Here is a 26,439-nt window from a genome sequence, read left to right as displayed (position 1 = left end):
TTAGAGTCAGGAGTCCTGGCTTTATGAATGCCAGACTGGCAGTTAGTGACTGTGTAACTGTGCACAAGTCATTTAGTTTCTCTGTACTTCAGTTTCCTCATTCGTGATAAGCTCTTGGGCTGTTGAGGTTAGCATCCTCATAATGAGACATCATATGTCCTTGTAAAATCTGACCTTTTAGAGAGCTCTCTGTGCAGCCACATTGATTTCTTCCCCTAGTAGGAATAAATTACTCACTATTTTACCTCTCTAAAACCTCTCCTTAAAACCTGTATCGCTTCCCTGTGGGCCGTATCTAGCCTCTCATTTTGCATACATTTTCCCCTCTTGGTTTTGTTTTTCACAGAATAATCATTAAAGTAGGCAAGGTGGAAGGTGATGTTTCAAAGGGCATAATAAAATGAAATCTGTTACCTCAAGGCAGCTTTCCCTTCATTGCTGAAGATCTTCCCTTTGTAATTATTCTCTACTAACCTCAGCTAGTGTGCAGCCTGCCAGCCAGGAACCTCTTTTTTTTGAGCTGTCATCTTTTAGAAAGAAGGAGGCCAACCGTCTTATATTAGATATTATTTCATTCACCTGGAGTTTCCTTCTGACTGATTCCTCCACTTTTAACCTTTGAATTGGAACATGCATGAGAAATGTTATTCTGAAGGTCAGAGAACTCATCTATTTAGCAATTAGGGAATAATTATGTCATTCATAACCCTAGGATATGATCTTCACCCTCAAAGAGCTTTCAGCCCACTTGGGGAAAGAAAAGATTCCCACAAGAATAATATAAAGAAATGATTAAGTACTTGTGAATCAATGTCTTTTAAGCAAGTCAATTAGTCTCTACTGTGTTTCATCATTGTGCTAGTTACCATGAGGGATGCCAAAGTTGCTTAAGACAAGGTCCTAACCTTCTAAGAGTTTGTATTCAAATTGAGGAGATGAGATGACTGGCCTTAACAAAATTGTACAGCACAAGATAAGATATACGTTACTTATTATGTATGTAAGATATATGTAAGCAATGATATTTTGTCACAGACTGATAAATTGGTAGAGTTCAAACAGATATCCATTAGTTCTTGAGTAGCTTGGATGGACTTAATGGAGGAGGTGGCACTTGAAGGATAGGTAGCGTTGGCGTTAACCCTTTCACTACTTTTTGTCAGAGGGGATAAGTAGGAGTGAGTAAGGGTGGAAAGGAAAAGATTTGGTGGCATCTGGTCAAAATTCCACTGCTTCTGTTTATGGGTATGTTCCTTCTTCTAGAAATGACCATCACCTCCCACCTACCTTTCTCTAGTGATTTCAGAAGATTTCTTACCTAAGCACTGTTTTGACCATAAACACCCCTCTATTCAGAAATCATCAGTGGCTCTCCACTACATACCAAGATAAAGGGGCTTCTGTTCCAAGCTTCTCACACTGCTTTCATTCACAAATTCTACGTTCTAGCAAAATTAGCCTAATCCTCATTCTTCTTCTGTCTTACCCTTTTCCATCTCCATATCTTTGTTCATGTTGAACTCCGTGCCTGTAGGAGACTCCCTCTCTTTCTCTAACTGCCATTTTGTGGGACCTTTTAAAAAAAAGTCATTTGATATTATAAATTTCTACTCCACTTTTAAAAAGAAAAATTTCCCGCCCTCTACCTCCACCATCTGCTCTTCTTCCATTAAAAAAAATATACATACATGTGCATATAATATTACATATTAATACACATATAGGATATACACACATTAATACACATATAGAATATACATACACATATAATATGTATATACACATATGCTATATACACACATATATACCCATGTGTGTATGTATTTATACTTCAGAACCAGGAAATAGGCAGATATTATTCATGTGACTAATAGACTGTAGATAGGCACGTATATTAGAGTTATAATGTTCTTTTGCTGAAGGCTCTTCAGTTTCTCCAGACTTAGCTCAGATTTAGAGTCAATAATGAAAATGAGCCATGGAGGTCTATAGAGTCAGCTAATAGAAGATCTTCTACTTTGAACACTGATTTGTTTCAGATGTGAACAAGTAAGTGTCTCGGTAGGTTATAAAAAATCCAACTGAGCATTTGAGTGTAAAATACCAAATAGAAATGGGCCTTTTCACTGCCTCTAGAGGGGGTTATGAAACAGATTTGTCAATTAAACCTTTTTGGATTTTTTAGAGAAAAGTGGTATATGGTTGAAAACTGTTCTGTTGTTAATAGAGTAGTCATTTTTTCCCATGTAAGATCTTGAACTTTAAGGAGCTTACATTAAAGTAAGGGTGATTTTGGAGGAGTCCAGGTTTAATAAAATCTAGTAATGTACATTCCCAGGCATGGAACTGATAAATTAGAGGTTAATTTACTCATGGAAAAGGAATTCTGTTCTTTAACAAAGGGGTCCCCTGAACTCCTGAGTACTTCTAGTGCTCTTTGAATTTTTCACAGATAATATTAACTACTAGACAGAGACAGAGTAACTTAATGCCAAAATATTAGGAGTCACTGTCACATGAATATCAATCAGAAGTGGAAGCAAAATGTCTTGGGGAAAAAATGTTAAGCCAATGGGAAAAATAAGATTCAGTTTTTGGAAACCTATGCATGACTTTCAAAACATTTTTTGAATAAAGTAGGACTTTTTATGTTCTCATGGCTTTTTGAGTTTTTAAAGGCACTTATTTTTTTAATTAATTTATTTTTAGTTTTCGACAATCACTTCCATAAACTTTTGAGTTTTAAATTTTCTCCCTCTCCCTCCCCAAGATAGAGGGGAGGCTTTACATATAGCCAATGTAGGCTCTACATATACATTCCTATTAAACATATTTTCACATTAGTCATGTTGTAAAGAAAAATTAGAACAAATAGGTGGAACCACAAGAAAGAAGAAACAAAACAAAACAAGAAAAAAAGAACAAATAGTATGCTTTGATCTGTATTCAAACTCCATTGTTCTTTCTCTGAATGTAGATAGCATTTTCCATCATGAGACTTTTGGGGATCTTTGATCCTTGCATTGCTGAGAAGAGCTAAGTACTGGGTACAACATTGTCCTGGTTCTGCTCACTTCACTGAGCATCAGTCCATTTAAATCTTTCCAAGTTTTTCTGAAGTCCACCTGCTCATCATTTCTTATAGCACAATAATATTCCATTACATTCATATACCACAACTTGTTCAGCCATTCCCTGATGGGCATCCCCTCAATTTCCAATTCTTTGTCACCACAGAAAGAGCTGCTATAAATATTTTTGTACGTGTGGGTCCTTTTCCTATTTGTATGATCTCTTTAGGATACAGCCCTAGAAGTGGTATTGCTGGGTCAAAGAAAAGACAGCATTGTTACCATATGTGGTATTTTTAGGATGAAAGTTTTTGTATTGATTTATTTTTTATAACAGTGTTTGTGTCAGTGAGCCATTGTTTTGTTGGCACTCTTTCTTTTTTTAGAAAACCAATTTATCTTCTTGGGTGTTTGACTACATCATTAGTAATTCAAAAGATGGCAGTTTAACTTCAGTTATAAAAGAATGATGTAATGTTAGGAACCAGTGGAAGTTAAAATTTATGTCATGCACATTGGCTAATGTCATGCATTTTCTTTCCTTTTTTTTTAATAAATTTTTATGTATTTCCCAATTACATGTAAATTTTTTTTGAGCAGTCATTTAAAAACTTTTGAGTTCCACATTTTTTCCCTCCCTCCTGCCTCTCCCCTGTCCTTAAAAAGGCAAACAGTCTGATATGGATTATATATGTGAAGTCATACAAAACATTTCCATATTAGTCATGCTCCTGAAGAAAGCACAAACAGGGGGCAGCTAGGTGGTATAGTGGATAGAGCACTGGCCCTCAAGTCAGGAGGACCTGAGTTCAGGAGGACACTTACTAGCTGTGTGACCCTGGGCAAGTCACTTAACCCCATTGCCTAGCCAAAACAAACAAACAAAATAAAGCAAGAAAGTTTAAAAAGTATGTTTCAATCTGCATTCGGAGATGATCAGTTCTCTCTTTGGTGGTAGATAATGTTTTTTCATCGTGGGTTCTTTGAAATTGTCTTGAATCATAGTCTTGATCAGAGTAGCCAGGTCTTTCACAGTTGATCATCCTTGCAATATTACTGTTACTGTGTACGGTGTTCTCCTGGTTCTCCTCACTTCATTTTACATGAGTTCATATAAGTCTTCCCAGGTTTTTCTGAAACCATCCTCCTTGTAATTTCTTTCTTTTTTTTAATTTTTAAATTAAAAGAAATTTCCCCCTTGTAATTTCTTAAAGCACAATAGTATTCATCACAATCATATACCACAATTTGTTCAGCCATTCCACAGTTGATGGGCATCCATTCAATCTTCAATTCTTTGCCAGCACAAAAAAAGCTGCTATAAATATTTTGGTTCAGATAGGTTCTTTAATCCTTTCTTTGATCCCTTTGGGATATAGACCTAGTAGTGGTATTTCTGGGTCAAAGAGTATGCAGAGTTTTATAGCCCTTTGGGCATAGTTCCAAATTGTTCTCCAGAGTGCTCGGACTAGTTCACAACTTTACCAACAGTGCATTAGTGTCCCAATTTTTCTACATCCTCTCCGGCATTTGTAATTTTCCTTTTCTGTCTTGTTAGCCAATCTGCTAGATTGGAGGTGATATCTCAGAGTTGTTTTAGTTTGCATTTCTCTAATCAATAGGGATTAAGAGCTTTTTTAATATGACTGTTTATATTTTTGATTTCTTCTTCTGAAAGCTGCCTGTTCATATCCTTTGACCAATTATCAATTAGGGAATGCCTCTTATTTTTATAAATTTGGTTCAGCTCCCTATATATTTGAGAAATGAGGCCTTCATCAGAGAAACTTGTAAATATTTTCTCCCCAGTCTCCAGTTTTACTTTTGATTTTTGCAGCATTAATTTTGTTTCTGCAAAAGCTTTTTAATTTCATGTAATAAAAATTATCTATTTTACTTCCTATGATCCTTTCTATCTCTTGCTTGGTCACAAACTCTTCCCTTATTCATAGATCTGACAGGTACATTTTTCCATCTTCCTATAGTTTACTTATAATATTACCCTTAATGTCTAAATCATTTATCCATTTTGACCTTATCGTAGTATATGGTATGAGATGTTATTCCATGCCCAGTTTCTGCCAAACTGCTTTTCAGTTTTCTGAGAAATTTTTTGTCAATGTTGAGTTCTTATCCAAAAAACTTGGATCTTTGGGTTTATAAAACACTGGATTACTATGATCATTTACTACTGTGTATTATGTACCTTTTTTATTCCACTGATCCACCACTCTATTTCTTAACCAGTACCAGATTGTTTTGATGATTACCACTTTGTAATATAGTTTGAAATCTGGTACGCTTAGACCACCTTCCTTCACATTCTTTTTTTTTTTTTTTTAATTCTTGACCTTTTGTTCTTCCAGATGAATTTTGTTATTGTATTTTTCTAGCTCTATGAAATAATTCTTTGGTAGTTTAAGTGGCATGGTATTGAATAGGTAAATTAATTTAGATAGAATTGTCATTTCTATTAAATGGCTTGGCTTACCCATTAACAATGAATCTTTCTCCAGTTGTTTAGATTTGTCTTTATTTGTGTGAAAAGTGTTTTGTAATGTATTTATATAGTCCCTGGGTTTGTCTTGACAGGTAGACTCTCAAGTGTTTTATAACGTGTGCAATTATTTTAAGTGGAATTTCTCTTTCTATTTCTTCCTGTTGGGTTTTGTTGGATAGAAATGCTGAAGATTTATGTGGGTTTATTTTAAATTCTGTAACTTTACTAATGTTAATTATTTCAACTAGTTTTTTTTTTCTGTTAATTCTCTAGGGTTCTCTAAGTACAATCATATCATCTGCAAAGAGTGATAGTTTTGTTTCCTCATTGCATATTTTTTTGTTCAATTTCTTTTTCTTGCTATAACTATAGCTAGGATTTTTAATACAATAATGAATAATAGTGGTGATAATGGACATACTTGCTTCACCCCGATCTTATTGGGAAGATTTCTAACTTATCCTCATTACAGATAATGTCTTTCGGTTTTATATAGATACAACTTATCATTTTAAGAAAGGATCCATGTATTCCTGTGCTTTATAGTTCCCCCCCCCATAGGAATGGGTGTTATATTTTGTCAAAATCTTTTTCTGAATCTATTGAGGTAATCATATGATTTTTGTTGTTTTTGTTGTTGATATGGTCGATTATGCTGCTAACTTTCCTAACATTGAACCAGCCCTGCTTTCCTGGTATAAATCCCTTCTAGTCATATTATCTTTGTGACAGCTGTAATTTCCTTGCTTGTATTTCATTTAAAATTTTTGCATTGATATTCGTTAGGGAAATTGGTCTATAGTTTTCTTTCTCCATTTTTATTCTCCCTGGTTTAGGTACCAGCACCGTATTTGTGTTATAAAAGGAATTTGGTATGACTTCTTCTTTCTCTGTTTTTTTCCAGATAGTTTACATAATATTGGAATTGGATTAATTGTTCCTTAAATGTTTGGTAGTATTCACTTGTAAATCCATCTGGTCCTGGGGATTTTTCTTAGGGAACTCATTGATGGCTTGTTAAATTTCTTTTTCTAAGATAGGGTTATTTAAGTATAGTTTCCTCTTTTGTTAATCTGGTCAGTTTATATTTTGTAAATATTTAGCCATATACCTTAGATTGTCAGTCTGTTTCCAAGGTGGTGTGATGTGGGGAGAGGTGTGGTGGGTCCTGTCCTAGTCTGTACTTTGGTCCTTACTCAGGAAAAGCCTCTAATCCCTTGGGAGGACGGGAGTCTTGAGTGGGTATAAAATGGTTTGCAGCAACCACAGTGGTGATGGCGAGTGTGAATTGATCAAGGAGGTATAAAAAAGATTCCCTTGTTACAGCGAGAGCCCAGTTGACATTATTTAACATAAATTTGTAGTAGTCACAGTCAGCAAAGTTTTGTGATTTTTCTCTAGCTCTATTCAGAGTACATGAATAGGAAAAAAGGCTGTAGATGGTTGGAGTAATCCAGGGTTGGAGTTTGTTAAGGCATAATCAGCAACAGGACAAGGGGGCAAGGGAATTGAATGTAGAGACTAGTGTAAATTTAAAGTGATTCACCAAGGAACCAAGATAGGGAAGGGAAGAGAGCGTAGCCAGTGATGACCAGGGAAAGAATTGAGTGGAGGGATTGGAGGTTACAGTATAGTCAAAGGACATAGTTTGGAGTTATAAAGCAATGGGAGAGGTGGGGGTGAGAGTTCATGAACATTGAAAAGAAACATTTGTGGGTGTCAGAGGTACATATCTCTGTGTAGCAGAGTTGGAGTAGAGGAAGAGATAATAGAAACTGAATAGATTGAGGAAATGGGAAATTAAGGTATTGAGGGAGCAGTGTGTGTGTGTGTGTATGTGTTGTGTGTGTGAAGTTCTCTAATATAAGGGCAAGAGTTGAGGTAGAGAAAAAGACACTGAAAATTCATAAAGAAAGGAAGGAAAATGTCCTTGGGCTGCAATTGGATGACATTTAAATAGAGTAAACTTCAAAGGAGGAGAGGCAGATGAGACTACTTACTGGTACTGGTAGAGGGAAAGTCTAAAAAGGTAGTAGGGAACAAGGAGTATTCCCACTTTCTCACTTCCACCAGTGAGTCAAGGTGCATAAGTAGAGCTGGAAAAGATGGCCAGGGATGCAGTGTCATCAGGAGGGACCCAAGTCTCAGCGGATTGCCAGAAGGTAGAAAGAGTGAGAAAGGAAGAGTTAAGTTTGTTGATTATGGAGTAGTGCTGTCCTTGTTATGATCCAACTCTGTTGCATTGGATGTCAAGCATTGGTCTTAAATTTTGTTTTTCTATTTCTTCCTCTGTAAAATGAGGGGTTGATTTAAATAATCTGTAAGGTCCTTTCTAGCTTGCATTGTGAGGGAGAAAACAACCACCTGCACCTCAGATCTGTAGATCCTGGAGACAAAGACATAAGGAATATCTTCCATACTTGAGGTGTGGTGGTTTTTGAAAGGGTTGATTTATTTGACAATCAGCCATCTGCCTTCAGTAGTCCACAAAGTTACCATGTATGCTGTGCTAAGGGTATTTCAGCCTGTACAATTCACCATTCTGGAGGAGTGAGCAGACCTTGAATACAGTAACAAGCTAAGTACCTTATCCTTATCTCCCATACCAGCTATGACCTTAGCTACGGGACAGTACGTTTATTTTATAAGATAAGAAAGTGCACAGAAAGATTTCCTTCAAAAATTTAAATATTAAAAGTTACAGCATTTACCACAGCTTTCCAGAATTACTCATTTTTCCAAGAGTTTCAGGTAGCCAAGGAATTTTCCATACTAGAATTTTCAAGTTACCAGAAGGTTCCTATGAAAACCTTTCTGTTTCAAGCTTTGTTCTTGGAAATCTTTCTGAAATGTCTGAATCTTTTTTGCTATCTTAAAATAATTAAATTTTCTTTTATTCGATGTGTTCCTGAATCAGGCTGGAAGTGTAAGATGTTGTGTACTGGGCCCAATATGGAAAAGATTCTATACACCCTCACCCTGTCCCAATCCTTTACATAGATTTTTTTTCCTTGTCATTTGTATCTTTTCTAAATTCAACTTGTTTTCACTTTTCATACATTATATTATAGTTATATTTGTTTATGTTATTGGTTTATTAGACTGTAAGCTCCGTGAGGACAGGGACTATGAACTACCCAAATATTTTGAATCTCACCCAGCATCTAGCATACAGTTCTGCATACAATTTAGGTTCAATACATCTTTGTTGTTTGTTGAAGTGGACTGTGAACAAGCAGCCGTTGGTAATTGAGGGTTTTGTTTAGTTGAATTTTGTCTAATTGTTATTTTGCCATACGTATTTTCCTGTATTTCGTATTTGCCTTCATTTTTCATCTGTTAGACTTAAAACTCTTTCAGGGCAGCAACTTTGTAAAATCTTTACTCAGGGTCTACATACTTGCCTCAAGTGAGGCAGCACAGAGGTATCTACTAATAGTATATTGACAACCAGATGACCAGCAAATTCACATGATTAGGATGAGATTCCTCAAAGCAAAAATCATAACATACCATGTTTGATTTGGTAAAGAATGGGGAGAAAAAAAACTTTTTTTGATGATTTCTTCATTTATATATATGTGGTGTCAAAATGAGCGAAAGGTCCCTCACACAGCAGGTGAACACTCTGACAAACATGGGTAAAAACATGGTCAATAGTCACCCAGTATAGGAAGACATAGATAGATTGTGAACTGCGTTTTAGGATGGTATACCCACATGTGTGAGATCACAGACTTTTCTGGATTATTGCACTATCTTTAAAGCTCAGACTTGTCCTTTTCCATGCTTGACAGTTTGAATTTCTGATTGGCTTTTCAGGATGTTTACAAACCTCGTCGGAAATACAGGCGTCAGAAGGGAGCTGAAGAGCTCCTAGATGAAGAATCTCGAGTCCATACTACCCTTTTGGAATATGGCAGGTAATAAAAGGCACTACCCAGACTGTTTGCTCCCTTAGTAAAAGTTTCCAATTTAAACTCCTCAATTGGAAGCTTGTCATTACACTGCTCATTAGTTGGAAGGGTTGACTCTGTTCAGTTTCTGGTTTTATATCATGAGATTTCCTGGCATTGGAATTTTTCTTTCTGGTGTCAGATTTTGCATGTGTTCTGTGGGTAGGCTTTGTGGTCCTAATGGAGCCAGTTGTAGGCTTCATAGTTGTGATTCCTACACAGAAATAGGAATCGTAAATGTGGAAAAACTAATTGTGCCTCTTACAAGGATTTTTTATTTTCCCCTCTCCTTAGGGAGTGGGTTTGGTTGGCATTTTTAGAGCTTCCTGATGCTTTTGGATTTCATGCTTCTGTCATTTGCTCTTGTACTTCTTCTCTGAGGAGTTGAGAGAAGACAAAAAAATGAAATCCAGTGTTCTAAATGCACTATAACATTAGGACAAAGAAAAATTCCAGTTTCCTTTAGGTATTGTTTTAAACGAAAAGGAAGAATTTGGAAGAAGAAAATTTGGCTTTTTCACTGTTGTAGCCTTGTTTTTTTAAGCTAAATCCCTCAGTTCCAGTTGACCAACCTTTAGTTCTCTGTAAGATGATTCTCTGCTTTTACATCTTTCTGTTGACACTAGGTCTTGACCTTCAGTTTCCCTTTGTGCCCTTTGTGTGTTTTCTTCTTAGATTTACTGATTCTGCAATGTGAGTATTTCTCTTTGCTCTTCTTGATCTGTTTTGGGAACAGTAATGGCTTCTTTTTTTTTGTAGCCTGTTCTCCCCTAACCTGGCTGGCCCTCAGTGTGGTAACCTGCACTAACAGCCTTCTTTGACTAACATCTCCTGGAGGGATCAGAGGACATAATATCAGATTTTTCTCCCTGCCAGCAAATCTCTCTGGAACAGGGATGAAATTGAACTTTATTTTTGTAACTTTCCACCATAATTAAAACATTTATTTTCTTTAGTAGTTGCTATTGACACTGAAACCATATTGCTTTGAAGGCAGTTGGCTCTCTTTCAAGCCATACGTGGCTACTGCTCTTGTAGTACAGTATATTATCCATATCTGATAGAGAACATTTCTTCACAAGTCAACTCTTGATTATCCCCTTTGTGAACTATCCATGGTGGATGTTTACATGCCCAATTGGGCCTTAAACCAATTGCCTTGCAAATGAGATCATTTAGGTTGGAGGCTTGGATTTCAGACATTGAATTAGGCAGCGTGACAAATTAGCTAAATTCAAGACTAACCCTATAAATAATATAATAAAAAGCCAAGAAAGGAGCTTTAGCTTCAGTGCATCTTTGCCCTTTAACATTCTTGGTTTCTGAAATCATACCATTACAATTATACCTTTGCATTAAGAAATTCTGTTTCTCAGAATAGTTTAAAGACAAAATTTGCCTACTTGGCAAGTAGGGCAAGCCCTGGTTGAATCTGAGAGGAGCGAGTCATCATGCCCAGGTAATAGTGTGTTTTTTGGTTTCTGTTTTTCCTGTCATTTCACAGAGGAAAAGGATACTTTGCTATCAGTGCCACTGATGCTGAATGATGTAGGGTGCTAACATTCCAGGACACAGTGCTGTGTGAGTACCCAGCAACTCCCAGCAATCTCTGCCTTTTTAAAAACTTTAACCCCTGGCAATACAAACCTCAGAGACTACCCATGGAAATCTTGCCAGATGTCATACATGACTTAGAAGGAGGAAAAATTATAGGGAAAGAAGTTTTTGTATTCTTTGGAAGAGCTTATAGAGAGTGAGAACTAAAGATGCTAAAATAATGTTATTCCCTTATGGCCTTGTCTCTGCAGAGTTCCAAGGATGGAATAGATTGACTGATTAACTGAAATGTTCAGTAGATCTTATGTGATCTTGGAGAATTTGGGCCATTCTTCTCATTTTACTTAGGAGAGAGGGGAGGTAGAGTAATTTGTTTATGGGCCTGTAGGAGTAGGGAATGGGCCCAAGAATCCAGAAAGAGTCCTGCCAGGTTTCTTCATCTAATTGAGAGTGAGAGCACAAGAGCATCTGAAAAGTCCCTCTGTACATTCCCTGGTCTCCAGGAAAACATGAACTGCAATCACACTGTTATTAGTAAAGATATTGCTCATACGTGGAAGTATATTACTAAGCTGTTAGAGACAGAAGGAAAAAATATGTCTGTTTGCTATTTAATTCTACATCCTAAGCAAAAGAGATTGCTCAGTGATCTAGGCAATATGTCATTTTGAATAAATAATAAGACCAAAAAAAGTTTATTTTTATTCCACTTTTTTTCTGGGAATTCTTTTCTGTTTTTGTTTTTGTTTTTTTAGGCAATGGAGTTAAGTGACTTGCCCAGGGTCACACAGCTAGTAAGTGTTATGTGTCTGAGGCCAGATTTGAACTCGGGTCTTCCTGAATCCAGGGCCAGTGCTCTATCCATTGCACCATCTAGCTGCCCCTGGAATTCTTTTCTTCATTGCCATTTCAGATCTTAGCTTTCTTGTAAGATTGACTTTCTCCACTATTCCTGCCCTGAATTTTTTCACTCACCATCATAGGATTGATCGTAGATTTAGAGCTGGAAGGTACTTCAGAAGCCATCAAACCCCCTCATTTTGCAGGTGAAAAAACTGAGGCCCAGAGAGGTTAAGTGATTTGCTTGAGGTCACACAGGTAGTTTATGGTATAATTGGGCTTCAAACCCAGGCCCACTGACTACAAATCTAGCACCATTTCCACTCTACTACACAGCTCTTGGACCCAAATGGTCAAATTATTGATTATTTATTACCTTTAAAGGTCTTCTCCAATGTAACGTATATTACCTTTCATAGGCCTCTGAATCCTAGCATATAGTACCAACAGATGATTTGTTGCATTGAATTTCTTCTATTTCTTTTGTGGTTGTCATAGTACCTGGTAATAAGATTGCACATGCTGAATCTTCAGTAAATGCCTGGTGCATTAATTAAAATTAAATCTACCTATTTTGTTAATTAGTGTGTTACATCATTTTATCCCTGTTTTAACTATATACACTCTAGCCTTAAGCATAGATTCATAGAACAATAAAATTTTAGGGCTGGAAATAAACCTTAAAGATGATGCAGTTCAAACTCCTCCTTATAAAGACAAGGCAATTGAGGTTCATAGAAGCTGAATGCTTGCCCAAAGTCACAGAAGTGTGACTGAGCTAATGTTCAAGCCCAAATCTTTTAACTTCAGGTGCAATGCCTACTATTTTCAAGGAGCTGTGCTAGAAACTAAGGCTATAAGACGAAATGGAAAATAGTCTCTGCCCTCATGGAGCTTAGAGTATACTGTTTACATTTCAGTGTTTCTCCCCTCACTAAGGCACACTGTTTTGTTGCCTCATAGCTAGATTTCCCTTATATTTCCTACCAGAGGTCCTTGTTTTTCTGATAAGGAAAAGGTAGCACCGATGTCAGAGAGTTTATAGACATGATTCATGAGGACTGCAGAGAGGATCTGGCAGCTTGGTAGAAAATTGAGAGCAAGTCATTAGCATCATGCAGTATTAAAATTGGGACTTCAGAGAGAAACCAGGGGAGAATGAATAGCCACTGGTCAATGGAGAAGGGGATAACTGAAGGATGAAACCAGAATAGTAGTGTAGTGGAAATGAATTTGAAATCAGCTTGGCTTTCCTTTATACAGACAGACTAATGGTGGGACTTTATATTATTCATTGAAAGTCGAGAAGTTGGTGAGTTGAGTCAGGTCTAGCACTTTCTTTACTACCGTAATACCAAATACTGCAGATTGCACAGGGAAGAGGATGGTTAGACCAGTTAGATGCTGTATCAGGCCTCTCTTGGTTTGTGAAAAGAGTAGAGGCTCTGAGCTCCAGATCAGATGACCAGAGTAGTACTGGGGTGGTTTGCTTTTCTACATATAGACTGTACCTGTGGGTTTGTTGGCTTATAGGTGTGCCCCCTGCCTAGGAAAGGGCATTTCTGGAGAAACAAACCTTATGTGGAAACCTTTTGCCATGTTTGACTTGGGGACCAAGAGTTTGAATTCTTTTTTTGCAGTGATTCCCTAGCCATCTCCCATCATATTGCCTGAACTGTAGCCATTATCCTTATCCCCCTCCCACCAGAACCATGGACTATGCCCATGAAATGCCAGCTCTGATCTTTTTAGCTGCCCTTTATATGTTGTCTTCCCTCTTAGAATGGGGGAAATCCCTGGAAAGCAGAGATTGCCTTGCTTCCATGTGTTTGTATCACTAGTACTTCCCTCGGTGCTTGGCATAATTTTTTAAAATTTTATTTTTATTTTCAGTTCCTAATTCTTTTCATCCCTCCACTCCCTCCCCCACCCATTAAAAAAGCAAAAAGTAGGATACCCATTACACATATAAAGTCATGTAAAACATTTCTGCATTGCCCATGTTCTGGGAAAAAAAAAACAAACCAAAATTAAAGAGGGGAAAATATGCCTCAGTTTGCACTTTGAGTCCATCAGTTATCTGTCTGGAGGTGGATAGCTTTTTACATCATGAGACCATTGCAGCTGTGGTGGATCATTATATTGATCAGAATGGCTAAATCTTCTACAGCTGATTACCTTTACAATATATCTGTTAGTATGTAGAATGTTCTCTTGGTTCTGCTTATTTCACTTTGCACCAGTTTATAGAAGTCTTCCCAGGTTTCTTCCCAGGTTTTTCTGAAACCATCCCCCTTTACTCAGCACAATAGTTTTCCATCACACTCATAAACCATAACTTGTTTAGCCATTGTCCAAATGATGGGCATCACTTCAGTTTCTAATTCTCTACCGCCACAAAAAGAGCTGCTATAAACATTTTTGTACATATGGCTCCTTTTCCTTTTCCTTTGATCTCCTTGGGGTATAGACCTACTATTGGTATTGCTGGGTCAAAGGATATGCACAGTTAGTTCTTTGGACATAGTTCCAAATTGTTCTTCAAAATGGTTAGACCAGTTCACAAACTCCAACAGTGCATTAGTATACTGGTTTTCCCACATCCTCTCCAGCACTAATCATTTTCTTTTTCTGTCATGTTAGCAAATCTGATGGATGTAAGATGGTACCTCAGAGTTGTTTTAATTTGCATTTCTCTAATTATTTGTGACTTAGAGCATTTTTTCATATTGATAGCTTTTATTTCTTCCTCTGATGTTCATATCTTTTGACCATTTATCAATTGGAGAATGGTTCCTATTTTCATAAATTTGACTCAGTTCTCTATGTATTTGAGAAATGAGACCTTTATCAGGGAAACTTGTTGGAAAATTCCCCTTCCCCCAGTTTCCTGCTTTTTTTCTAATTTTGGCTGCATTGGTTTTGTTTGTGCAAAAACTTTTTAACTTAATGTAATCAAAATCTCTCACTACCTCATGTGAGCCTCTGTCTCGTTTGCTTATGAACTCTACCTCTATCCATAGATCTGACAGGTAATTTCTTTTATTGTTCCCTTCCATAATTTGCTTATGAAACATCCTTTATATCTAAATTACATACCCATTTTGAGTTTATCTTGGACCTAGGCATCATCTTACTTTTTTTGATCTGCATGGTTAGTTATGTTTAGATCACAAATTCGTGGAGAGGATGAATGACTTTCGATATCTAGAACAGCAAGATTGGCTTTAAGGAAAATGGTTTTTTTTTAATTATATGTTTCTACCTAAGCTCTATTTAAAAGGTAAAGTTAGTGTTTTTTTGGTTGTGGTTATTTTTTTTTCTAGCATTTGCCTAGCATGGCTTTAAAAAAATGCTGGCATAGAAATTAAAGTGTATTTGTGCATTTTCCTTAACCTGGGCTTTCCTAAAATAAAACTAAATCACTGGCATGACAGATCGAGTATAAACACTGAACTGGAAATTAAGTAGAATACAGAATTAGTAAGTTACACATCTTGTTTGAACAAACACAAACAATTGTTTAAATAGGGCATTCCCCCTTTTTCTTTGTTCTCTAATCTAACCTAACCCCTCCCCTACAAGCAGCAATTTTTAACTGTATGATCCTATGCCTCCAGTGAGTGAAGCAATGGACTGGCCATGTTAAAAGTGCAGAAGCAATAAACATGTGGCATAGTGACAATTCCTGTTTGCTGGTTTGTCAGTAAAGCATATTTAGCCTAAAAGACATTTAGGCTCTCTTTCTATGTGTTCATTGTTTTTTGGTTTGTTTGGATTTTTTTTTTTTGGTGGTGATCACATTTTAAGAAAGGCTTGTTCTTTACCAGAATGAGAAATTAAGATTCCTTTTGCTAGTAGACAAAGTTCTTCTTTCATCAGGACATTAGGAAGGCGAAAGTATTTCATCTATTGACTTTCAGGAGCAAAGATGTTTGTGTTGTTTTGATATGTCAACTTTCTTGGAAAATCTGTCCAAAGTGAGCTTTTCATATGTGAAATCTAGAGGCAAACATGAATTTTAAAATAATCATTTAAATGATGCCCTCTTTTTTTTTTATGTAGGCGATATGGATTAAGTAGACAGAGCAAAACAGAGAAGGTAAGAAATGAAATAGCTACTAATTAAAAACAAAATATTCTATACTCAATGAAACTGGAGAGAAGGTAAAGCAATTATAAATAATTCATAGACTCATTTCTTTAACATTGATTGTAAAAGACCCTTGTGCCAAAACAGAACAATGATTGGTTTTGGAGTCAGAGGACTTGAGTTCAAATCCCAGTCTTACCACTTACTACCTGCATGGACATGGGCAAATCACTTAACTTCTCTGAGCCTCAGTTTCCTCATTTGTAAAATGAAGGGGTTGAATTAAATAGCCTTTCAAGTCCCTTCCATCTTATGGTCTTAAGATCTTTTCTTTCCTTTCCAATTTTTTTCTTCTCCTTTTTTAAAGAGAGAAGAAAAGAACACAACCTCTCAAAGTTTAGTTGGTGCTTTTTTTATGCCGCAGTTACTTCCCAGTATACCCACCTTCATTGAACCCTTCCATGTAACAAAGCAAAAATGTTCAACAAAATGGACCAACAGCAAAACCAAGTCTGAAAAAGTATTTAACTGTCTGCCTATCTAGCCCCTCTTTACTCTAATGACATGAAAAAAGAAGGGAACTTTTAATCATCTCAAGAGCAGAATTTTTAATCATCAGTTACTTGTTTAGCATCCACCATGGTGAAATAGGCCAGAGGTTCCTTACTTTTTATAATGAGCAGCCACTTTGGTGTCCACATAACAATAGCTGACATTTATGTAGTATTTTACTGTTAGCTTTTTGAAAAAAGAAAAAAGAAGCTTTCCTTCCTATAACTCTGTAAGGGAAATAATACAGGTAGCACTATGCTGATTTTATCAATGAGGAAAATGAGGCCTAAAGGGCTAAGTAACTTGCCTGGCTGTCTCATAGCAATTAAGGGCAGGATCTGTACTTGGAGATGAAGTCTCCCAGTTATGTATTCAGTGTTCCCTCCACGAGAGCATGCTGCCTCTGAAGTCTTCACATCAGTTAGAGTTGAATGATAGTACTAACAGGGAAGGCCATTGACTGCTGGCAGGGAAGTCAATCTCACCATTAATATGAAGGGAAAGAGACATATTAGCAGCCTTTACTTCTGCTCTCCTCACTACCCATAGACATTTTAGACTTGCATTGGCCAGAGGCTTCAGCTATATTTCTTTTAGGGACCCTTACACTGGGCCCTTGGAGTACAGAATAAGAATTAGATATGGTCGCTGCTCTGAGGGACTCTCTCTAATTTCAGTATAATGCCCCTAAGATAGAGATAAAGGGAAAAACAATGAGAGGGAGTAAATAAAATAATAACCTAAAATAGTTATTTTACAAAATAGAGTGAAATAGGAGGTGATTTCTACTTTTCTAAGAAAAATAAAAAAAGATTATCTTTGAGTCTGGAACTTCTGTAGCCCATTGATATATCTATTTACAGATAGTAATCTATGCATGGCAGTATTGTATAATGGATAGATAGCAGACCTCTAGGTCCGGAGACCTGGATTCAGGTCTTTTCTTCTGATACGTTGGCTATGTGGACCCAAAACAAGTGTCTCAGGCAACTGTCTTAAGACTATAAGTTGCAGTCCATTTGTTGAACTGAATTGATAAAGGGAATTTCTTCACTGAGAGTTTCCTATACCGATTAAATCACTGGTCCAGTCAAAAAACCAAAACTACCCCCCAAATCCCCACCAAAAAAACCCAAAACATTAACGAGGCCAGGAAGAAGATTGCCAACCAGCTGGTATTTAAATAGATTGGTGTGTATTCTATTACAGAAGCTCCCCCTTCTTACAAATATGTTATGGTAGGCTTTTTATTTTTTTTAAAGATCTGATATATGTCATAGTAGGCTTTTTGTTTTTTTAAAGATCTGATTTTGATCACCCTAGCTAGACAAAACAAGAGAACTTCAAACTAAAATATTAGCAAAATCTGCCAATGATTCTTAAAAAGTTTGAGAACCACTGCTCCAGAGTGTGTACTAGCATTGAGGGGATGAAGGGCTCAGTCCCTTTGGTCACTCCCCCCTAATACCACTTGCCCTTTCCTGCCCATGAACTTTCCTTCTGCCTTTTTGGCAGGTATCAAAACACCATTCCCCCCTCCTCTTCATCTCTTCACATTCTCTCTATCCTTCAAGACTCATTGACCCACATTCTCACTATATTACATATAATTTCTCACTCTTCTGAGTTCCTATGGTGGTGATTATCTATAATGCTGCATTCATATTTAATCAGGTGCTATTTTGACAATCCCTGTCCTCAAGGAGCTTATATTTTATTGTAATGTCATTTGTGCCTTTGCCTCAGCATCATATCCTGATCAGTTAACGAGTCTTTATTGAGTTCTTGCTGCATTTGAGATGATGTGGCACCGTGGGGAGATGTTCAGAAATAGAGGCACTTTAAGTAGTTTATGATGGATTCGGGGAGGCATATGGGAGTAGAGAATTAACTATATAGGATAATGTTTGTTTCCAGTTGAATTATGACCTATCTTTTTTTTTTAAACACAATCATTACTTTGGCACTAACAGGTCTTACTTAAAATTTTCACAGACCGAGGACAAGAAAATGGTGTTGCCTTCAGGGTTCTCAGGGTCAGGAAAATCCCTTGACGAAGATGAGCTTCAAGCTGCCGAAGAGGTGTGTGGCCCATGTAGAAAGAAAGCTTAGGGTTGAATTTGAGCCAGCGTGGAAGAAATTTGACTTTCATCTCTAGCTTTCTAAAATGGTTAGTCCCTTCCTGTAGTCAGAAGGTGCAAGGTGGTCATTTCATTATAGTCATATTTCCAACTTAGCTCATTTTACATCATTAAAAAATTGAATTGACCAAAGGGAAAGAAAGTTCCCAAATTCCATCATAAAGAGTCACTTTGCATTCTTCAAGTATAATAGTTTATAGTTTTAAAAGTTTATGAGCTACTCACTTTTTCTGTCATTTTTCTTTCATCAGTGCCATATTGAAACTCTGATGACTAAAATGGCTGCTATGGCAACAGAAGAGGTAAGTGGCAATGGGAATGTTTCAGAGCTTCTGTGGTTCTGGGAAAAGAGTATCTATCTCTTCATTGACTTTCTCCTATAGAAGTATCTCTTATATCCCCCAGCACCTTATTTCCTTATATCTTCCTATTACCCTAGTGGCCTTCCATATCGAGGAGGCTTTATGAATTTATATTTCCATTCAGTAGCAATCCCTATTGCAAAAGGTGTGATGTGACACTTGAAAAAATAGCTTTTGATGTAATTTCCAGTGTTGGTTTTCATCTGAAGTATTGATATGTGTACACTGGGAGTCCTACTGTGACCACCTTATACACCTGTGTCAGAAAATGAAGTTTTTTACTCTTTCATCTTGTTGTAAAGTGCTAGCTTTTATATATACTTTTAATTTAGTGCTTTAAGGTTTGCAAAATCTTTATAAATTTTCTAATTTGGTCCTGACAATAGCTCTGTGAGGGAAGTTCTGTTATTACCCCTACTTTCAGATGAGAAAATTGAAGCTCTGAGGTTAAGTGACTTGCCCAGGATCCTACAGCTATTAAGTATCTGAAACAGACAGGATTTGAACTCAAGTCTTCCTGGCTCCCACGTTGAGAGCTCTATCCACTATGCAACCCTAACTTCCTTTTTAATTGAAAGAGAAGCACTTGTTTTGCTGCTTTTTCTTCTTCCCAAAACCCAGATTTCTTCCCCATCTGTGCCTAAGTGGGATTTCATTTGTAGGCATTTTACAGATGTGGAAATTGAGGCCCAGGGATGATTAAAGTCACACAGCCAGTAAGAAACAGAGCTTGGTTCATAAGTAAAAGCAGAGTAACTCCTGGTGTCTGTGTCAGTCAGAGGCTCTAAGGCCGTTGTTAGTGACCTTTATGTTTTCCTCATTACATATATTTTCTCTCTCTCTCTCTCTCTCTCTCTGTCAAACACACACACATATTTATACAGAGATATACATATATGTTTATACATCTATACAAATGCATATATACATACATATACATGTATCTTTATGTGTATATGTGTGCTCATGCAAATATATCTCTATTTTCTCTTCTCGTCTTTATCCCTCTCATAACCCTGCCTTCTCTCTTCCATTCTCTTTTTTCTTTCTGCCAAAATATATCATGAGTCTCCCAACTGCCCCTCTAAGGACTAGCAGGGTAGTACATAGAGAACTGAATTTGGAGTTAGAGGAGTTAGAGGACCTGTCACTTATCCCCCAGTGTGACTTTGAGCCTCTCAGGGTCTCAGTTTCCTCATCTGTAAAATGTATGATTTTGGACAGAGTGATCTCTAAGGTTACTTTCAGCTATAAAAGCTTTCTGCTTAGCTTCTCAGGTGGCCCTTAAGGTGAGAGGTTGCCAGGATCTTTTCTTTCCAAGGAGGGACAAATCTGGCTCATTAAGAGTTCCAGTCTTGCACTTAGGGGAGACCTTGGTTCAAATGCTGATTTTGACCCTTACTATCTATGAAGCCTTGGACAAGTTATTGAACTCCTCTGAGCCTCAGTTTCCTCATCTGTAAAGTAGCGGTAATAAACCACTTCACAGGGTTGTTGTGAGGCTCAAATAAAATAACAAGGTTACATTGTTTTGCAAATTTTACAGTGCTCTATAAATGCTTAATGATGATAATGATGATGAGCAACTTGAAATACAGGAAGGAGAGGGAGGTGTTTGTTATTAAGTGTTCATCTGGATACCTGTTTGGATACGTATTTACTCTGTTCCTGTCATTAAATTTGGTGATAAATAGGAACGTCAATGAAATTATTTCCTATGTTAAACAGAAAGGTCTTGACTTGTCTTTTCAAGGAAAATTCAGAGAACTCTTTCATTATGATTCTGTGGAAGTCGCTTTAACATAATGGTCTTTGCTGTGATTCCAGAGCCGACTGACCGCAAGTGCAGTAGGCCAGATTGTGGGGCTTCGCTCTGAGGAGATCAAGCAGATTGTCTCAGAATATGCCGAGAAGGTACGTGGGGGAAGCCGAGTGGAGACCTTTTCCTCAGGTAACACCCAGAGGTGTTGTTTATCTCACCAGCTGGGATTGGGGCTGAGCTGTGATTCATTAACCTCAGTTGTCAAAAACAAATAAACCATGTCTTGCCATGTAGAGCAATGAGGTTTTGCTGATTAGCTAAATTAATTTTGTTCTTTAGCTGCTGTGTTTGTAGAAATACGCAAAGAAAACCTGTCTCTCTGAGCAATTAATCCATATGATATATCGCTGCCTGCCGCGAATTCTGAGCATTTGTCCTCCTCTACCAGGCTCCTTGTAGCTGTGTTTGGTCTTGGTTTGGTGACAGTGGTGAGGAATGGAGCCTTGACACTAAGGAGATAAACTCCATAACTCAGCTGAGCCCATGGCAAGATTTCTTCCGCTGCTTTATTAAAAAGGCATGGAAAGAACAAAAACCCAAGAGTCATATTTCAGTGTTAAGATTTCTTATGTTCTAAGAATAGGCAACAGGACCTTGAATGTCTCAGGGGGAGACAGTGATTAATCACCTTGCAAACAACTGATTCAAGTCAGGCTGAGATTATGGCATGTCTGAAATCAGATATACAGGACACTGCACTGCATTCTTCTTTGCACAGGCAATTTGTCCTCTCCGACCCCCAAACATACACTCAGTCAACAAGTATTTATAAAGCTCTTACTATATCTCAGTCACTGTTCTAAGTCCTAGGGATATAAAGTCAAAAGGGAAATAGCCCCTGCCCTCAGGGACCTTGCATTCTAAAGGAGGAGACCTCAGTCTCTATTTCTCTCTCTCTTTCTCTCTCTGTCTCTCTCTTACTCAGTCTCTCTCTCTCTCACACACACACACACACACACTCACTCACTCACACATTATATCTTCCAACTTTCCCTCTTTTTTCCAGAAGCTGTTAGAGCAACAAATGAGCAGTGTTCCTCAGCTCATGTGTAATATTCTTCTGATGTAATTGCACCAGCTGGTGTATGCAGAGAGTGAGTGCCTACTCATTCTTGGAGGTATAATCGGCCATTGAGACAGCGGGCAGCCATCTCCATGCTTCACTGTCAAGTGTGGCCCTTTCTGAAGGTGACAGCTGATAAAATTGGTAGGAGCTTTTCTTCAGCAGGTGGTAGGTAGTGTTTTGGTTTGTCCCTACTATCTTCTTTGGCATCCACACATTTTACAGTCTGTTGTGCACAAAAGTAAGGGTTTTATCTGAAATGGCTGCTTGGACAGAATTGTTTGGGGCCTTGTGCATCTGAGATTTGACAAGGAAAATGGATTTGGGTCACACTTGAAAATCCGTTAATCATGAAGCGTAACACAAAACATGATAAATGATGTGGAGGTGGTTAAAGGAGTGATTTAACTAATAAGTGTGTGCATTGTGTTAGCAGGACTCATCTCAGGGACATAAGCTTCTTTTGATACATTCCATAAGTCTTATGAACTATGATCTTTTAGCTTAATGGAAGAGAATAAGCATTTATTAAGCACCAGCCATGTGCAAGGCACCATATTAAGCGCTTCACAAATATTTAATTTAATCCTTTGGCCATGGTCTCTCTTGAAAGATTGTGCCCAACAATTCACTTTCACAAATCTTTCTTTGAAAACAGGAGTATAAATTCATTAAGCATATTAAAATTTAAATGATTTAAATTGATCATACTGGGGAAATACTATTTTCAAGACAAGTATGCAAATTATTATTCATAGTCAAAATAAGAATTCATTCCATCAGGTAGAACTACTTTGTGTGGAAATCTTAGCTTTAACAATTTTTGACAGTAAATCACAGGCAGAGAAGACACATGAACTGAAAGGAAATGAATAGGTCTAAGGTTCTTGAAAAGAAAATATACATCTCCCCAACTTATTTAGAATAGAGGAGAGGCCTATATCCTACAATAAAATTAACTCCAGGAAGATTAAAAGAGCAATAAAAAGAGCTTTCCTAGGGTCCCATTGGACCACTCTTTCTGGATGTACTGGAGGTCCTGAATAGGCTGAAAAAGCAAAAGAGCTGCTGTTTTGGCACCATATAGAATTTTGTTTCTCGGAATTATCTTTTTTTATGCTGTCATCTCCAGGGTAAATAAACCCAGTTTCCCTTAACTTGTCCTTTTAATAATTTTGACTGCTCTTTTCTGAACTCGCCCTCCAGTTTTTCTGTATTGTTTTAAAAATGAAGTCAAATCCCAAATGAAGCTTATGTAATTTTTTGGTAATATTCATACTGTACTTTGGCTGGGAAGTCTTTAAAAGATGAAGTGGGTCTCACTCTAAGAATATAGAGTATACAAAAATCTATATTTTTAAGAGAAATAAGAGATGATTTTTTTTTTGATAAATGATTCCTCATTTTATATAAAAATTCATTAGGAATAGAGGTGTTTTAGATCTTAACCACCCTGGTGCAGATAAGTGTTTGTCTACAAATAATGAGTTATTTTTTGAAAGCATGGCATAGTAGAGGGCCTTGGAGTCAAGAAGACTTGGGTTATTTCATTCTTACCAGATTTGTGACCATGGACAAGTTAAACTCTCAGGGACTCAGGCAGCTTTCTAAGAGTGTAAGCGGTAGATGAGTTGCTGATCTTCATTGGTAGAAAAAATTTCCACACCAAGGAGTACTCCCACACTGAATAATGAAATCACAAGGCCCCCCAAATCACAGAAGCTGAGAATAAGTAGATATTAAAGCAAAAATGTTAGGAACCAGTGCCAACTGAAGAACAGGCAGCAGATAAGACACTACCACCTCCACCCCATATTCCTAATTTTACTTCTGTTCTCCTTTACTTTAGACCCATGCAATGTTAGGAATTATGTAGTACAATCCCTGTCCCCTGCAGCTATTGATGTTTTGACATGCTTTCCTTTGAAATAGGAAAGTCAGGGGAATTGCACTATGATGATCCATAGATCTCAGATTTAAATCATATAAGAGAAGTTTTGTGGAGAGAGGACTGGAACAGAGAACAGAATTCTCATGGTAGTGATTTTAAAAGACCTGCCTTTGTTATCCATGAAGTGAGATGATATCTCAGGAGTGCTCTTCTGTGATCAGAAATTGGTATGATATAATGTCACTTGACTAGAATTTTAGTATAGTGCTGGTGAGTCTTTCTTGGGTCCCAAGAAACCTCTTCTGGAATGGCATTAACTTACTTCTTTTCATGGGGCTGTGTCTTTGGGCTGTTCTGAGATGTTCTGAGATGAAACATAGTTTTTCCTTCTCTTAGAGTAGGAGTTATTTGTCTCATGTCTGGGTCCAGAACATGATTGCCAGATTGGTTAAGCCTGTGAACTGCTTAGAATAATGTTTCTAAATGTATAAAATAAAATACATAGGATTACAGAGGAAACCAGTTATATTGAAATACAACTATCAAACTTTTCCCAGGTTAAAAACTTAAAGAATATCTTGTCTTAATTCCTCTCTGAATGAATCTGGGGAACGTAGATCGTAAAATCTTAGAAGTAGCTTGGAAAAAACTTTGTACTGGGAATCTGGAGACTTGGATTCTAGACCCAGTTCACTACCAGCAACCTTGGGTGTGCAATTTCTATTGTATTTATTATTTTTATATTTAGTCTTTATATACTTAAACAGGGTACCTCGAAAGTCTTAGTGTGGTTTTAAACTTAAATAGCTTTAGTAGCTTAAAATGGCACTTGGGCTTTTGGGAAACCCTGTATATGTACTTGTTTCCCTGTTAAAAAGTGAGCTCCTCATGAGTATTTTGTAATCTCAGCTCTTAGACAGTGTCTGGTTAACTTTGGATTTCCTCTGCCTCTTCACCCTGAAGCCTGGGATTCACACATTGGAATTGCCCTCTACTCCTGTGCCAGCCTCTCCCTCTAATTGGATGGCTCTTCTCAGAACATCCTTTTGAGGAGGGCACCCAAGTCAGCCATGTGTCATTCCTCTCTAGGGTGTACTTTGTCTACCATATCCCTGAACAGAGCATTTGTATGTATTCTCAGCACTTAGTAAGCACAGAGCCTGGCACATAGTAAATGCTTATTAAATGTTTATTGACTAACTGTTCATAGTAGGTGTTTAATAAATGCTTCTTGATTGATTGATTATCCTTCTTGGGTCTTGCCTGATTTGTAAACTGAGGAGGTTGAACTTTGTTCATTTGTGCTTTCAATAAACACTGATTATATGTCCTGCTTTATTGATCGAATTAAAATTTCAAGTTATCTTTAAGGACAAGTTGAAGAGATGTGAGCTAGATCTTAGTGTTGTTAGGTGGATTGACTTATTTAAGTGACAAGTCCTAAAGAGTAATCATTAATGGCTTAATGTTGACCTGAAAGGACACCTCTAATATAGTGACCTGTGACCATTTCCTTGTGCTATTTAAAAGTTTTATCAGTAGCTGAGTTGTAGGCATAAATAGCCTGGCTCTTAGAATTACAGATGATACAGAGGAGAGAGGGATGATCCACATACTGAGTGACAGAGGCCACAACCAAAAGAGTCTCAACAAGCCAAATATTGGACCAAATTTAGTAAGATGAATTTAAATAGGAATAAATGGAAACTTTAACTTGGGGTCAAAAAAATTGATGTCAAAAGTAGACCGTGGGTTAGATAGCATGGTTATATAATAATTTATTTGAAAAACATTTGGGGATTTTTGCAGACTGCATGCTCAAGGTAAATCAGTAGTGTTGCTCTTGTCCTTGTCCAGACCTGTGATAGATCAATGTGATGAGCTCATGTAGTTTCTACAACTCCTCTGTAACTTAGACTGATAAATAATTTGCACATAATCACACAGTCAGCTGACTTAAAGCTAGGTCTTCTTGACTGCAAGGCCACCATGTTGCCTCTCATCAATTTGATATCATAGCTAAAAAAGCTAATGCAGTCTCAGGTTGCCTTAAGAGGAGATTATTGTATAGAAGTATGGACGTAATAATCCCATTATACTGTGGATGTTGATCATCTGGAGAGTGCCCAAAGGATGATGAACAGGATGGTGATGTGTTTGAAATCTTACCTTCTGAGGTAAAGAACCAAGGAAATGTGATACAGTGGAACTGGCATTAGCTTTGGTGTTGGATTAGTGTTAGATTTGAGTCCTAATTCTACTATTTGCTACCTGTGTGACTTTGGGCAAGTCACTTAACTTCAACATGTTTCAGCTGACCCATCGGGCCTTTGAGTGTCTGATTTGAATTATCATTCTATGAACTAGAGATGTTTAGTCTTGAAAAGAGAAGTTACAGAGAGAAGCAAAACCTGTGTACAAATAGTGGAAGAGTTTTCCTGTGAAAAACGAACTAAATTGTTTAGTTTCCCTCCAAGGAACAGAGAACTGGTGGGAGCTGAGAGAGTTGGGTTCAGCTTGTAGGGAAGCTACTCATATGGAGAATGGGCTGGGTTGGTATTTAGTTCCCTCACTTGAGATAGTCAAACACG

General features: G+C 37.3%; 1 protein-coding gene across 2 annotated transcripts in view; it reads left to right on the top strand.

The window, feature by feature from the left end:
- The window catches only part of CCDC93 (coiled-coil domain containing 93), a 118,602-nt gene that overhangs the window by 26,393 nt on the left and 65,770 nt on the right, over positions 1–26,439 (top strand). For both annotated transcript variants that reach the window (XM_027854679.1, XM_027854680.1), the window contains 5 exons: positions 9,394–9,494; positions 15,990–16,026; positions 18,565–18,651; positions 18,962–19,012; positions 20,900–20,986. In XM_027854679.1, coding sequence (XP_027710480.1) covers positions 9,394–9,494; positions 15,990–16,026; positions 18,565–18,651; positions 18,962–19,012; positions 20,900–20,986 — 363 coding nt within the window. The remainder of the gene's footprint in view (positions 1–9,393; positions 9,495–15,989; positions 16,027–18,564; positions 18,652–18,961; positions 19,013–20,899; positions 20,987–26,439) is intronic.

The sequence above is a fragment of the Vombatus ursinus genome, unplaced genomic scaffold (genome assembly GCF_900497805.2).
Source record: "Vombatus ursinus unplaced genomic scaffold, bare-nosed wombat genome assembly UNPS02010548.1, whole genome shotgun sequence".
Taxonomy (NCBI): domain Eukaryota; kingdom Metazoa; phylum Chordata; class Mammalia; order Diprotodontia; family Vombatidae; genus Vombatus; species Vombatus ursinus.
Note: the sequence above shows the minus strand (reverse complement) of the source record. Positions and strands in the feature narration are given on the sequence as shown.